The sequence below is a fragment of the Alosa sapidissima genome, chromosome 5 (genome assembly GCF_018492685.1).
Source record: "Alosa sapidissima isolate fAloSap1 chromosome 5, fAloSap1.pri, whole genome shotgun sequence".
Lineage (NCBI taxonomy): Eukaryota > Metazoa > Chordata > Actinopteri > Clupeiformes > Clupeidae > Alosa > Alosa sapidissima.
The window spans coordinates 16,215,365-16,231,572 of NC_055961.1; the positions used below are offsets into that span (position 1 = coordinate 16,215,365).

The following is a 16,208-nucleotide window of genomic DNA, read 5'->3' on the forward strand; positions in this document are numbered from 1 at the left end:
ACTGGAAGTTTAGGCTAATTAGGCTACTGAAAAAACATTTAAGTGTTCAATACTTATTTCCACCATATATTTATTTTACCTGAATATTTTAACTTCCTTCCTTTAACTTCCTACTTTAAATGTCAAAATGAATGTCAGACGAAATTTAAAGTTTGACTGACTGTGATTTTGTATACAACATAGTGAAAACTGTCTAAGGTCACTCTCACTCTCCCTTGCTAAAGAGCTAAATGGTTTAGTCCGCCTGCACGATTCATTAGGTAGTCTACAGTATCTTTTGTTTATTTAGCTGAGCATCGCTAGTAGGCCTAGTGGACCGCTAATTGTTGTGCTGCTGGTGCAATGTCTTTCTCCAAGAAAGCCAAGTCAGGTTACCAAAAAAAAGTCCAAAACAGGAAAAAGAGAGACATTAAAATGAGGGGAAACAACTGCTAATCAACTTCTTTCCCAAGAAAGGTGAGCACAAACGCCAAAACACGAAATCCCATGGTGTTTGCTTGAATATCTCCGCAATCATTAGTGCTAAAACGAACTGAGACAACCCATTGAAATAGTGGAAAATACATAGCCTAGACATGTAATCTGATGCATCTCGTGATCCAGCTCCATCTCCATCACTTTCAGAAAGACTGCATGGCGCTAGCTTGATTCATGTCCTGTTGTAGGCTAGCCTACATGCTGATCATTATCACTAGGCTAGTGGTTTAGGGCACGATTTTTTTTCTCTCCCTTTCTGTTTAGTTAGTCTTAACTTTTTTTTTACTCAAGTAACGGATGGGATTTTTGATGTAGCGAAGTACAATACTTCACTCAAAATGTAATCAAGTAAAATTTAAAATACCGATTTTATAAACTACTTAAAAAATACAAAATACACAGAAAAACTACTCAATACAGTAATGTGAGTAAATGTATTTCGTTACTTTCCACCTCTGGAATTCAAGCCGAACCGTTGCAACTCTGCCATCAATCATTATGTTAAGCCCGCCTACCGACTCACGATGTGGTTGGTCTTACCTAAGTTTAATTTTTCCAGCTCGCAAGCCAATGGAGAGTTGCTAGACTACCCTGGCAGCTGCTAGGGTGCGTCTAGATTTCTAGGCTACCGCTGTGTGGAGCAACTATGCTCGAACGATTTTACGATGATGGACAGGTGAGCAGCAACAATGCCTCGTCTATCACATCATCTGAGCACGCTTAGGTTGATTTTGTTTGCAATAAAAATGCTGTGGCTAGAAGGAGATAGATGGCTTCCAGTGTTGCGCGGGTGTGGTCACAAGCGGCCCGAGCTCACCTGATATTTCAATCAACCCGACCGCAACTCGGGCCGCGAATATTGATTAGGACAAAATTATACCCTACCCGCAATCCGACCCGCTTATTTACAAAATGTGTGCTTTCGGTTATAGCTCACCATGCAGTGTGACAGTAGGCCATTTCTGTAAAACAAACTAATTTATTTGCGAAACTTTATGCAGTAGAACTACACATATGCAGGACTGTAGTACATACTAAAACCAGTTTTAGCAGCACCTATATAGTACAAAAAACAATTTTAGCAGCATCACTAAATATAGTAGGCTACATACTAAAAACCAGTTTTTAGCAGCACCACATACAATAGCCTACTAAAAGTTTTTAGCAGCATAGTCCTGAGGTTCCATAATTGGATATACTGCAGGGATTAAAATATTGCAAATTTCCCGTACAATAAATAAGTGTCCACATTATATAAAAATATTGATATAAATATTATATGGAATATGAATATAGCCTATATGTAAAAAAGGAGGTTTGATAGGCCAGGCCAGGGGGAAGATAATGGATATGTGTACGTGTAATTGGGTGGATCAGCTGTCCCCCTGACTCTGCTTATCCTGGCTCTGATTATCTGAAGCGCCTTCCAGAGGGCAACAGGTGGAAACTAGGATGAGAATGGCCCTTTGCCCTTGTTTGGCTTTGCTAAGGCAGCGTGAGCTGTAGAGGTCCTGCAGGGAGGAGAGTGGGCAGCCAACGATCCTTTGTGCGGAGTTGATTATCCTCTGGAGCTTCTACTTTTCTGCATTTGGTGTAGCTGGAGTACCACACTATGATGCAGTAGGCACAGTAGGTTAAGTGGAGCAACTCTCCTCCTCTCCTGCCCCCCCCTCTCAGTCTTTCTTTTCCTTCCTGTTTTTTTATTTTCCAATTGCTCTCAGTACCAGTGGGGGCACCCTATACTCACTGTAATGAAATGCGCAATCATCTTGAGTGCACACCTAGGCACACACACACACATATACACACAAAGCTCTCAGCAGCAGTCCAACACTGAGGGCAGTGTTTACGTATAAAAGAAGTAACCCCTGCTCAGTACGTAATCTCTAAATCCCCTCTTATTGCACAGGGATTAGGGAATCCCTTGACCTTTCCTGACTGGATGTCCAGAAATACACTGAAATAATATCACTTCTTCTTTTAAAGTAGATGGAAATTTTTTCACTTTTTATTTTTTAACCGAGTGGGATGGTTAAGCATATATCATGATGTCTATAGCTACCACCTAGCCTGGAGTAATCAGTTTTATACTGAAGGAAAAAAACATGTTTATTTGCTGTTGTTAGCCTCAATTTGCCTAAATGTCATCCCTTAACATTTTTGTTTCATGTAATTTCTCCTCAAACTGATATACTTTATATGTAAAGTTAATGTTGGATTTGACTTTGGAGGCATCTGGATCTCTTTCTAGATTTTAAGATAAGCAGAGCTATGTACAGATATCAACCCATTCCCTATACTTCTTACAGATATAACAGGTATTTTTGTCTGACCTTAAAGGGAACACTTCAATTGGGTGGATAGACTCTGAAAGCCAGTACTCTCCCTGCTTCATTGTAAAATGGAGATGTATAAATTTGTAGTTGATAATTTCTTGTACTCCTAATGAATGTGCCACTAACAAGGAAGCACACAACACTATGCCCACTGCTTTAATTAAATGAATCAAGCATCTCTCCCAGCATCCTCTCATGTTCTCCACATCTCACATACTGTAGTTGCCTCATCCATCCATGTTACTGGCTCATCCATACTACTGTTGTTGTCATCCACAGTCCAATGTCTATATTGTTTTTTTCCTGGCTGAATCAACTTCACTCTCATATCTCAGCGCTCAGCGATCCATTTTCAGCTAGAAATATTCTTGTCAATCCGATTCATGGAATGACCTTGAACAAACTGTTTTGCTTTAAAGGTGCAATTGGCAAGGAAGTCACGTTTGTTTATGTTTATGTTTGCATTTAAATTTATTAGCAGACGATTTTGTTCAAAACAACGTACATTATATTTTAACCAAGGACTCTTGAAACACAGAGAGGTATACCTATATAATTTGAATAGCTCACCCCTCTGTTCAGTATTGCCCGAGAAAGTCCATGCATGGTTTCATTTCGAGTCTGGGCTGCCTACAGACACCGTTTTTTTTTTTTTTTTTTCAGTGTACTCACGGAATGAACAGCTAGCGGTTGTAGGGAGATGATTACTGAACGTGACAAAAAAATCGTCTTGAAATAAGATAAGATCGCGTAAGATCGCTGACTACACCTTTAAGGTCATTGTCTAACTGAAACAGACAAACTTAGACAAATGACACAAGATCCAGACTTCATAGCGCAAAAAACAGATAACATTTTAGAATCATGGGCCAATAAAGGACTAAAATTATTTGCACAGCTTTTTGACAAAAATACAGTGGACACATTTGAAGCTCTATCGGCAAGATATAGCTTACAGCAAAAACATTTCTTTAAATACTTACAAGTTAGAAGTTATATTTAACAAAATGCAGAAAAGGAAACCAGAAATGATGTATTCACTTTTTTTTTTATTAGAAACCAGAAACAAAAGTAGTGATGGACTCGCAAGTGCTTATAAGATATTGCAAAAAATGACAAATGTAGAATATAAAGCAAAAGAAAAATGGGGAAAAGAGCTATCTGTAAACATATCAGATGAGGCCTGGAGTGACTCTTTAAAAGAAAACTTTAAAACAACACAGTCAAAACACTGGAAAGAGTTTGCATTGGATTTAAAAGAAAACCCCTGACACTAGAAAACTTTAGGCATTGGCATAAAATCCAAGATTAAAGCAAAGTACTGTAAACTCTTTAATATATTGAGACTAACGGCACTTAAGCAACTCACAAGGCTTTGGAAACAGCCAAAAAAAAACCTGTAATACTTTCATGGTACAATAAAATAGAAAAAGTTTTGGAAATGGAAAAAATGATAACCGTTCAGAAATACAGAATACAACTTATCCAGAACACATACTCAACAAAATAAATAACTACTTTGAAATACATGTGTATAATAGACCTGCCTCTACAATGACACTCATACATACTGACACTCTACTATGACACTCATACAAGCTCACACTCATGCACACATGCATACACTCATACAGGCTCACACTCATGCACGCATGCATACACTCATATATACATACAAACATGAACACAGGTAAGCCAATTTATTTATGTTTTTATTTATTTATGTTTTGTATTTATGTCTTTGTCTCTGTCATTTGTTGTGGATGCTTTGCTTTTGTTGTGATGTTCCTTCTGTTTTTTTTTTTTTTTTTTTCTGTCAATGTAATGTCTGTCAATGATTGTCTGTCAATGTAATGTTCTTTGTGTTTTGTTTCTGTCTGGGCAAAATGTAAAAATGTTAAATAGTAGTGCAGTAGAAGAAGACCTTTCATAATGATTGGATCATAAATCAAAGCACTATATTTAAATAAAGTAATAAAAAATTAAAAAAAAAAACAGACGGTACAAGAAATTAGAATACCAAAACGCCTTGCAATACACCTAATACTAACTTTAGAGAAATAATAAAGGGATACTTAGGACCATATACCTGGAAGTAACTGGAAGTGCCAGGGAGATCTGTTAATAAGGTCACTATTTAGGATCTGATTTAGACCCTTGGGCACACCCCAGCACCCAGATAGCAGCAGTTTTTAAATCCAATTTCAGGACCATCAACAAATGCTTAAGAGTTTAAGGCAATGTAGGAAAGACTGTGATGCTCTCTTCTAAACAGACTCTAATGCAACAAGTGCACGTCAGCTCTTATTCTTGGAATTCAAGTACACTCTTACTCTGCCAAGATATTTTATATTTCAGCGTCAGATCACTTGTGCGAAAGCCTGCTATACAACACACAAAATTCAGTTAGGTACAACATACTACCCAAAGGTATGAGAGAAAGTGGAATAGAACATTATGTCCAATATTCCAATATATGGTTTAATATGATGGATCTTTAGGTGAAGTCATGCTGTCTCTCCCTTGATGCGCACCATTGTAAATAAACTCTGTTCCTGATTTTTCATACTATTGGTCTGACTGGGTCTCTATTAAATCTATGGTATCAAAATTACCATCAGGTAGCAGACACCTAGTATAAAGGGTGAGCACCTTATGCACTACAGGTGCATGTGGGCACATTGAAACAGAAGTACAGAGTTTTCATCTAAACCTAGGATTGGATTATTGTCATTTTGTGTTGAGAAGTTTAAATGTTAACCTGGTGCAGCATTACTTTTGAAATGGGCATGTTTTAAATGGCTGGGAAGCAATGTTAGGCCTATAATATGTCTGACAAGCCAGTGTTGGGCTCATTAAGAATGGCCCAAGTCCATTGTTTAGCTATCACTGTATATTGCTGTCTACTTATCTGAAAATGAAATAAATAACTTTGCTATGGCTAGCTCTTAAGATTTAGTATCATAGCAGCAGTGATACCAAAAAAATGCCTATATGAACTATTATAAGTGTGACATCACAATCACCATTTGTAAACAATCATTAGTAAAGACAATAAATGTTGTCATACATGATCATATAAAGTAGAGTATGTCAAGTCAAGACACATTTATTTATATAACACTTAAGGGCCCTATCATGACAGTCAAAATCTTCACTCGTCAAAAACGTATTCAAATTTAGTAGGATGTGTCCAGTCCACATTGGGAGGGTTTTCGTTATCAAACATCGAGCGCATGGCGCAACAAGGTGTTCCTAGGTTTTTTAAGTCATGGGTGTGTTAGGGGCGTAACATCATTTAAACCAATGAGAATGACATCTGTCATTCCCTTTAACGGCGCAAAGCGTGATGTCAAATAAATGCATCGGTATTTTGACATTCAACAGCGCATTTGAAGGAGGCTGCTTGCGAGACTGTATGGAATAGTCATTCCACTAAACCATGCTTTACTAAAACCTAGCATAGCCTTCACACATTTGCACTCCTCTATTATTTGAACTCATTGGCAAAGTGAAACTAACTTCACCATGGTGTCAGTCAACGACAAGACAGTTATATGCAGTACTTTCACTATTGACTGACAATGGATTACCATTAAAAACATAGGCTGGAAAAAGCAACACTTACGCTAATATTGCTCAAATGACTGAATAAAAAAGCATTTATCCTGCAGAGGAGTTGCTTATATCTCGTGACAGTGTGTTTTCAGCTGTGCTCCATACATGTCTCTCGCCTCTCCCCTAATCCCTTTTAACCATCATTACCAATTCACAAATGATGGAGAATAACTACGGTAGTCATCATGAGATGCACAGTATTTCGTAATATCTTTATTCTAATTATGTTTCCTATTGTAATCATGCTGGTGTTCATTCATGGATGATAGGTGCACCCGCCAATATGACTGTTGACAATGCGCTCTTAAAATAACATATAAACAACTCGCCATAGACTTCTGACAAGGTGTACAATAGCGATTTTTAGACAATGCGCTAAGCCACTCCCTAAGTTGTTAATTGCCACACCCCTGGGCGCATTGTTTAAAAATTAAACATGCAAAATAAGGAATTAAACTTTGCGCCGGGTGGAAAACGAGTTTTACACCATGCGCCAGGGTGCAAAATACAGCCCTTAAACGGAATACAATTGACCCAAGGGGTTCACAGAAATAAAATAAATATAGTAGCCTAATAAAAACAAAAATAAGTGACAAAAAAAGAAATAAATAAAATACAAAAAATAACAGTAATGATAATGATACTGTAAACTGATTATGATTAGATAAAAGAAGATACACTTACTAAAACTATTACTACTATAGGCCTAGAGCAAAATGTACAGTGAAGTTAAAGGTGGCAGTTAATATAAGGCTGAAAAGAAACAGAAATAAGATAAATAAACAAACAAGGGGATAATTAATAGACAGTAAAGGCCAAAGAAAATAGATGGGTCTTAAAATTAAGACTTTTAAAGCTACTGATAGTGGGACAGGACTTAATTTCTATAAGGAGATTTATGTAATTAACCTTAAATCATATTAATTGTTATTTATATTAAACCATCATAAAAAACACTTTCCTTACACAGTTTTAAAACAAAGCAAATTTTTTTCTTTTGTCATTCAGTCTTGCTTTGATAAAGTTAATGTCTTAATCCCAAGCCAATTAAGAGCTAAGAATCCACAGTCAGACTGAGTGAGATTTATCTGCCAATCATTCTGACACACACGCAGAGGGACTGCCACACACATGCAGAGGGAGTCCACTTGCCAAACAAGCCCAGGCTGTCTGTTAGGGCCTCCTGGGCATGACATGCTCAGCGGTGGAGGTGCCAAGCTATTGGACGTTATTAGGAAGGGGTTTGGCAAGACGGCACGGTAGCAGGGAGAACACTTAATGGAACCGCTACAAATTTGACGTGACGATCAAGTCAAGACAATGTAGAACCACTGAGAACGTAGAGTGGAGCTGAATTTGAGTGGAACCATATTACATGGTTCTGTCTGATAACACAAATAGCCTTTTAGACCATTTCAGCTTCAAACAGATGGCTGTACATAAATGAGTGACGTTTAAAATGTATTTTATTTATTTTGATTTATTTTTCATAACAACATAACAAACTGTTCCAGCCAATCACTGACTAGATGCGTGTTTAGGAGAGTTTCCATTGCACGGGAGGGAGGGGGAGGAAGTAGTGAGCTAGCTCAGTGTTTTGTTTGAACAGAAGTGACGTTACCCAACATCGCTTAGAGCACCTTTAAGAGCCATACACTTTAGGGGAGGGTTTTCACCTGATATCCTCACAGCATTCTCATGTTCAGTGTCACTACCACCACTCTTCTACTATATATTCTTTTCCACGTGTCCTTTGAGCAAATGGCACTTTGGCAGCATTGTGTAGTGCTACTAAATGCACAAAGATGGGATTATTGTAAGCACACAGTAGACTGTATAGCTAAAAGTTCTGCCCCTCAGCCAGGGTGAGTGGGTTTAAGCAGATTTCAAGCCAAACGTCTAGCAAAGCATGTGGTTTACACATAATCTGTAAGCCCACCATTTGGTCAGAATAACAGATATATACAATGCAATGGAAAACATCTCAAAAAGAGAAGCTAAATTAATTGCATGATACAACACTATCTGTTGGGTAGCAGTGTCTGGACAGTATTTTACCCATCATATTTTCAATCATTCTGTTGCTCTACAATGCTCTACTCTAAAATCTAGAGGTCATTTACAAGGGCTTTATGAGATACATATGAAATGGGATAAATACTGCTTTAATTAGTGACACATGTTAAAAGTTAAGTTTTAGTGTCATATTTGGTTACATTTGCCATTAAAGTTTCTTATATTTTATGGGACAGCAATATCAACAAATCTTGGCCTTGTGCACTCTGAGAAGGTATGTTTGTTGAATACTATGTGTGCACTGTGTCTTTCTCTGCATTTGTAATGGTGGACTTTGTGTGGTCTTTCCAATGGCGGCAGCCTTTGTGTGCTTCCCAGTTCCACCCATGGCTTGGCTTACAAGCACCACTCTGCCATTGGTTTAGAGCCATTAAATAAACAAAGTATAACATGGGCCACAAAGCACACCAGGACATGGCATGAAACAGGACATGGCAGACTTGGCATGAAACATGGCATTCCTAGAACGACCGCACTGTTTCACAACCAGTGTGGTACTGTGACATTTCATCCTCAATCAAGGAAGAGCCCTTCAATCAAAAAGGCTAGTGGCTGCAGATTAGAAGGTCAGAAAGGGCATGGGTTGGTGTACTACGATCACTGTAGTTACCAATAAGTCTTAAACCCACGAGTCACAACCCATCTGTTGACACGGGAGTTAAATAAGGCGACATATATTTCAGGTTCAGAGAGTGGTCTTCAATGAATGAAATGCATGCACATCTACAAACAAATAAACAGGGGGTTACACATCTTATACCTTTCCAGTCAGTTTAAATATTTGATTTCAAATAAATCTTTAATAAATATTTGATTTCAAATAAATCTTTATCAGTTCTTTATCAGTTCTCCAACCAGCTTCACTCACAATCATGGAGTATGTTGTCAACACACTCTAAATGTTCCACAGTAGGCCACAGCTTCAAATAATCTGATCAGGACAGTACAATACAAGTACCGGATGACGGAAAAAGCACAGCTGAGCACAAATCTGTTGGGACGTGAATGCTAGAGTCAATTGTCTTGACAACTGATGGCAACCATACAAAATCCAGGCAGTAAGCAAGTGAGCTCAAAGCTGCATATTCTGGTACAGAAAATGTGCTGTAGGCCTACTCGGTCTTGGACCATCTATATTCGGTCACTAGATGATATAACGGTTCTATTTGAAGCTATTTTGTTTATTTTTACACACTATGTGGCTGTAATTAGTAAACGGCTAATTTGCTAATTGGATTAAAAGCAAGATTACGCTGTCTATGGGTAGCCTAAACCTACAGGAGGGGCGACGGTCTCAGTATAAAACGTGGGCAACTGCACCTGTGCTGCATTCTGTGCACTGAACGTTCCTTACGGAATATAGCCAAGTAGGCCGACATTTGCTGTGAAAAATTCAACAGGTAAGTACATTGCGTCATATACACTACTTATTTAGATTGAAGATGCACAAAAGATGGTATACAGCTAGATTGATAGGATCTGCATCTTACTGCACTTAGTTTCAAAGCAACCTGGTCTAAGCAGTCTTCTGTATCTGATTGTTTGATTGATTGACTTACGCTGCAGTCACTTCTAATTGCATGCCATACACTCACGTCTTGCGCACCTGCATGACACACAAGAAAATTCAATTGACATAGACTCTTAAAATCAATTGACGTAGACTCCTAAAGAGTTATTAGAGCAATGTAGTCAATTGCATTTTATCACTTTAATCACACTGAGTTTTACTTATTATAATTATTATAATAGACGAAAACAGCAGGTTTACAGAATTAACTCTGAGAACTCTTGAGTATCCAATTCTACAAGGAAGGTATTGGTTTGACACTATGAATTGTCACCAGAAGTCAGTATAATACAAACGCATGTAGTATTTACGGTCCTTCAGGAATAATTGAAGGCTGATGAAAAGATAACATAGGTAGGCCTTGATTATTGTTTATTTATTTTTCTTCAAAGCACATAGTTGTCACAATTGCAAAAACACTTAACTGAAATAGTTGCTTCCATGAAGAGTTGTTTTATTGTCACAGACTTTCAGTATTGCTAATATAATGAATTGGCTAAAACAATTGATTTACACTCCTTTGTTGATTAAAGCAACAATATACTCGGCCTACCATGTCAACTTAAACTCTTAAAATAGGTATTCTGAAGATGCAATTAGATGGGAAAACAGCTCACCTTTTCTGTATATTCCTTTTAGTTTAGAGCCAGACTTTGTAAGTTTATTATCTGACGTCCCTGCTTAGACCTTATGTGCATCAGATAAAGTGTAAAAATAGCCGAATGATAATATCTCAGCTTTGGGTCTTCCCCATTGTGTACCTTACGGGCTTAAGGAGTGGTCCAGTGAATGACCCTTGCCGTAATCTCTGTGCCGTAATCTCTGTGGAAGATTTTGATCAGAATGATATTGTAATCTCATTAAATAAGATTTACACAGGTCCTCCCTCTGCACAACACACACACAGCCACAAACTCGCGCACGTAGGGGTAGTAAATGTATGTGCTAGAAATAAAAATACACCCATACAGGTAGACAGGCACACGTGTGCACGCACACACACACACAGAGCTACACATAATTACACCTATTACATATTATACCTTGCAAACATTATATTAAGAATGTTTTTGCTGATTTTCTCCTTGTTATTGAAAAGGTCCTAATAAATGTTATTTTTTCCTATACCCACAGACACATCTAATTAAAAACAATGGCCAAGTAAGTATTCTTCTGACTGTGAGTTCTGTCCACTCTCATGTTTACTTGATAGTGTGAGGTTGAAATACTCAAAATCTTCATCACTTCTCACAGATGAATCTCCCTTATGTATAATACAAAATAGGTGTTAGACAGGACGGAGTAGCATCTTTTGTGTGACAAAAACATCTATGTGTCATCACCTCCAACTCACGTAAACCTTTTGCCATAAGGATAGCCATCTTGGGATAGGCTGCAGGTTCCAAGATGTGGGGGTTATGTCACACACACACACCCCATAAAGAGATTACATCACAGTCTTGAGTAATCTGCAGTTGGCTGCCAAGCAGGTGCTCTACAACACAAGCTGTGCTCATGCATTACAGGCATAGAGTGGTATCTTAAGTCATCTGTCAGAATGCGTTAAGAGGCTTCCATCGTGGAGTAAGACTAAGAAGTCTCTATTCAGACAGGCCAGATTAAAGGTCATGTCAGGACGGGTCTTTATATATTAACAAGAGTGTGAGACTGACAGCTCTAATGACTAGAGGTCGTTTGTGCAGAAGGTCAATCTTGTTGTGGAACTTAGGGTTCATAGTGACAAGTATATTTACTTACTGTGTTATTCATAGAAATTCACACATATCCACGTATATTTATTCATATTCAAGATTTGTACCACTCAAGTATTTTACATTTAGTGCATTTTTTTATTGACTTCAATTTTACGAGCTTGTCTGACTCTTTTGTTTTAGGGTTTTCAAGAAAACCAGTGGAAATGGCCAGGTAAGTCATCTTGTTTGTTTTTCTTTTCAATATTTCTCTTAAGCTCTAATGCGTGACAGGAAACTCTTACATATGAATCTGTCTGTAAATCCATTTACAGCTGACCCTGCTTTTGGGAAAGAGAGACTATATTGACCACGTGGATAATGTTGACACTGTTGGTGAGTAACTGTCTCTGGGCCTCAGTTCTAATATGATCTAGGCTATCATGTTCAACCAGGCAATCAACAAACAAATAACCAACCCACCAAAATTAATATTTTCTGTTTCAGAGGGTGTCCTGAAAGTTGATCCTGCTGGTCTTGATGGCAAGAAAGGTAAATCAACATTGTGTTACATAAAATTAACTTACAACTTTCAACTTACACAATTATTTTGGTGTTCTTTTCCAGCCTTGGCACAAATAATACATTGTAACACTTTCAAGAAAATTACAATAAATAACCTTCTCTTAATTATTACAATAAAATAACCTCGTCATTATTTCATTGCGATAAACCATGTTTTGTCCCTTTGTCCAGCTTGGATTCAGCTTGCCTGTGCTTTCCGCTATGGTCGTGATGACCTGGATGTGATTGGCCTGTCCTTCAGAAAAGACATCTGGTTCCAACAGATACAGTTGTACCCCGCAGCAGACCACAAACCCTCCAAGACTGCAATGCATGAAGCTCTGATGACCAAAGCCGGTGACCAAGGCATCCCCTTCACATTCAATGTATGTATTATTCCACCGTCCCTGCCACATCGTTGACCATTCAAACGCAAACACACTTCCAGCCCTTAATCTCTGCCTCTAATCCCTCCTGTTTTAGATCCCAACAAACCTGCCCTGCTCCGTCACACTCCAACCAGGAGAGGAAGCCAAAGGCAAGGTGAGCGAAGCCAGGCTCTATACAAGCCTAAGGAACTTGGCTATACAGGAGACACAAGCTGAGCTTGTGTTTAACTGAATGTTAGAATCTGTGCATTAGGCAAACTAAGAGCAGCAGAAATGAATGTCATGTCATATCATGACCTCCCGTTTCACAGGCTTGTGGTGTGGACTTTGAAGTCAAGGGCTATGTCGCCAACGCAGCAGACGACCCCGATGAGACCGTTGAGAAGAAGTAAGAGTCTTTTTTTTTTGTTCATGTCATACTTGCCAGTATTGTTATATCATGAAACTAATTAAGCATTTTCTCAGTTATTTTAACAGACTTCAGAAAGTAAAAATCCTGTCACATATTTGTTCCAACTAAATAAGTGATAGAATTGTGTAGACCTGAGATTTGACAGGACTTTTACTCTCTGAAGCTGGTGATTCTCACCTCTGCTAATGATAGACATCTTTTCAATTGTTATCTTTCTCTCTTTTTCTCTTTTAATTCTACCTCTTCAGGGATACCTGCCGCCTGGTCATCCGCAAGATTCAGTTTGCTCCTGACAAGGCCTCCGCTGGGGTCTCTGCACAAACCGAAAAAAATTCTATTAGCGTCACAGCCTCCACAGATAAGGGGGTAAGCATGAGCACATTGTTCCTTCATATCATAGTAACAGCATCACTGTGTGGATGAACGCTTACTACTTCCTTTGGTTTCAGATCTTTTACCACGGCGAGGCAATTCCCATTAAAGTCAAAGCAAAGAATGATGGTGGCAAACCAGTGAAGAAAGTCAAAATTAACAGTACGTAGCTGACTGTTAAATATTGTTATAATGATATTATAGATAGTAGTTATAATGAAGTATAGATAATGTATTTGAGGGTTTGTGATGGGCCTTGGTTTCTCTCAATTTCAGTTGAACAGACCACAGATGTCGTGCTGTACTCTGCAGACAAATATACCAAGTCTGTCTTAAATGAAGAATTCACGTAAGTTTCTTTTCTCCCTAAAGTGTGACTTGCGTACATGCTTACATTTGACTAATCTCTTCACAGACAAGTGTGAGTAGTTAAGGGCTCATCTTGCAAGGGACTCACTCAAAGTTGTGCATTACAGTGAATCAATGGAGTCTGGCGAATCACTGGACAAGACTTTCTCTGTCACTCCATTATTGGCCCAAAATAAGAACAAACAAGGCTTGGCTCTGGACGGCAGACTCAAAGATGAGGATACTAACCTGGCCTCAACCACAGTGTAAGTACAGAGTTGTTAAATCCACAGAATGTTTTCACAAGTGCTCAAATAATTTTTATTTATAGACTATGGTCCTTATTTCACTATTTATATCATACATGTTTATCTGCTGATCTCCATAGCCTGAGGCCAGGAATGGAGAAGGAGGTTTTGGGAATCTTGGTTACCTACGTAATTAAAGTCACTTTGGTGGCAGGTGGTGGAGGGTAAGTCACTTCTTAACCAGCCCACCCAAGCACTCAAAGTCTTTAGTTGTCTCCGTATGAAATAATCAAAGATGTAATTTGTTTGAAATCATATGGATTTTATCGGTTTTCTTTTCAGTCTGCTGGGAGGTTTGACATCTACGTAAGTCACTGAAGACTCTAGCAAAACATTATAGTTGGTTTTACTGTGTAAGAGTAAACCTTTGTGATTTACGTATGTGATACGGCATGTTTACATTGCTTTGGTTTTCCTCTCCAGTGATGTGACAGTAGAGCTTCCCCTCACTCTGATGAACCCCAAACCCGCAGGTAAGTTGCCGGCCACATCCTGAGATATTTATTGGCCACAGAATTGCCATTTTGCAAACTTTTCCTAATGTAATTCTCTTGCAACACCCCCCCCCCCCCCCCCCCCAACACCACCACTTCTACCATCGCCACCTACCTCTGCAGAATGAGTAATCTCATGTGTAAGTAGCTCATCGCATTCAGTGCAACATGTATGATCTTCATCGATTTTCCTAAAAATTGCTGCCAAAGATTTCCTAAATTAATGAAAGATTCTGCTCTTGCTCCCCAAGCTCACAAGGTGTAGAGTTCCCGTCAACACAAAGGTGAGTTGTCCGATTATGGACCCTTTCAAGAGAGTTCCATTATCAGCATCATAGTTGGCCCCACAAGACTTCCTTTTTAACATTCCATATGTTATCTTAATGCAGAGGAAGTAGATTGGGGCCCAAATAGAACGTTCAAGCATTGTTTTTGTTTACCTTGTTGAAAGGGTCTATACCCACTGACTCTATCTTCTCGATTGCTAATATTCATTTTGATATTTCTTTTTTCTTATTGTTCCATTTTGTCATTCTTACAGGACACATAGCCTATTCCCCATGTAGATTCCCCACAGCATAAAATGGACCACGCTGGAAACACAACAGAGGATGCAGAACGACATACTGTATAGCTACTGGAAAAGGATCAAATAAATGGGAAGAATGGGCTGGATGGACAAGGAGGATGGACAGTGATAAACCCAGACACCAGTGAAAGAAAAGGGATCAGGGATCTTCAACTACAGATGTCTGTCATCACAAAAAAATATCCAGTCAGATATGTAATATGTGAGTCAGATAGGTGCAACTTAAAGCCTTCTGTCCAACCAACACTGAAATGTGCACATTGATACATTGATGTCCACACAGTTGTCGGCAGACGTTTTATCTGAAACTGTTGAAGACTGTGATATTTCATCACATAACATCCTCTCACCTGTTCTGTGTGATGAGGAAACTCAGAACTAAAAGTGTGTTCTCTCTAAAACTAAAAGAAAGTGGATGGGATTTGCATGTAATGTCCTTAGAATATTTGTGTTTACTTGTCTAGTCCTCCTTAATTAGAACAGATGTTCGTATTCCAAGCGAAAGAAGAAAACATAACTACACTGTAATGTTTGTCATGTTTGATGTTTTTGATTGATATGTCACTGAGCCAAATAAAAATGTGTAAAAGACTGGTAAAAGATATGGTTTTCATGATAACTTATTTCTATGACTTGCATTTGAGGGGTGAGGGATAACCTACTGCAGTGGCTGACCGTGCGTTCAGTGGTAGGCCTTCAATGATGACTATTTTTTGACGAAAATAATGTTCCAATTGCTTATTGGTTAACAGATCACCCTCAGCAGCAAAGTAGGCTAGGCTATTTATTTACCACCCATATTCACAAGTACATGATTATAAACTGCTACCTGCTGCTGTCCAGTAAAGACGTGCAATTTAGTCCATGTCATATTGAAAGTGAACACCAAGTGTACTCAAGTATGGATTTGTGCAGACTACTTTGAAATATTTAGGCTATCGGTTGCCTAATTTATGTTCATGAC

The 16,208-nt window shown here is 38.5% G+C and overlaps 1 protein-coding gene across 1 annotated transcript; it reads left to right on the plus strand.

Annotated features, from left to right (window-relative positions):
* The first annotated feature begins 9,822 nt into the window (after nucleotides 1-9,822).
* LOC121709892 (arrestin-C-like) lies at nucleotides 9,823-15,846 on the plus strand. Its single transcript, XM_042093613.1, has 18 exons — nucleotides 9,823-9,907; nucleotides 11,212-11,238; nucleotides 11,973-12,003; nucleotides 12,104-12,164; nucleotides 12,276-12,320; nucleotides 12,525-12,718; nucleotides 12,816-12,875; nucleotides 13,033-13,109; nucleotides 13,382-13,499; nucleotides 13,583-13,667; nucleotides 13,782-13,854; nucleotides 13,982-14,119; nucleotides 14,242-14,325; nucleotides 14,444-14,467; nucleotides 14,585-14,634; nucleotides 14,779-14,795; nucleotides 14,907-14,939; nucleotides 15,197-15,846. Exons 2-16 carry the CDS (start codon nucleotides 11,231-11,233, stop codon nucleotides 14,781-14,783), a joined length of 1,053 nt encoding a protein of 350 aa, XP_041949547.1. The 5' UTR covers nucleotides 9,823-9,907; nucleotides 11,212-11,230; the 3' UTR covers nucleotides 14,784-14,795; nucleotides 14,907-14,939; nucleotides 15,197-15,846.
* The last annotated feature ends 362 nt before the right edge of the window (nucleotides 15,847-16,208 follow it).

Excerpts from the sequence above, each read along its gene's own strand:
- LOC121709892 (XM_042093613.1), top strand. Across the intron at positions 12,165-12,275 it reads GGATAATGTTGACACTGTTG|AGGGTGTCCTGAAAGTTGAT; the intron begins GTGAGTAACTGT and ends TTTCTGTTTCAG. Across the intron at positions 12,719-12,815 it reads GCATCCCCTTCACATTCAAT|ATCCCAACAAACCTGCCCTG; the intron begins GTATGTATTATT and ends CTCCTGTTTTAG.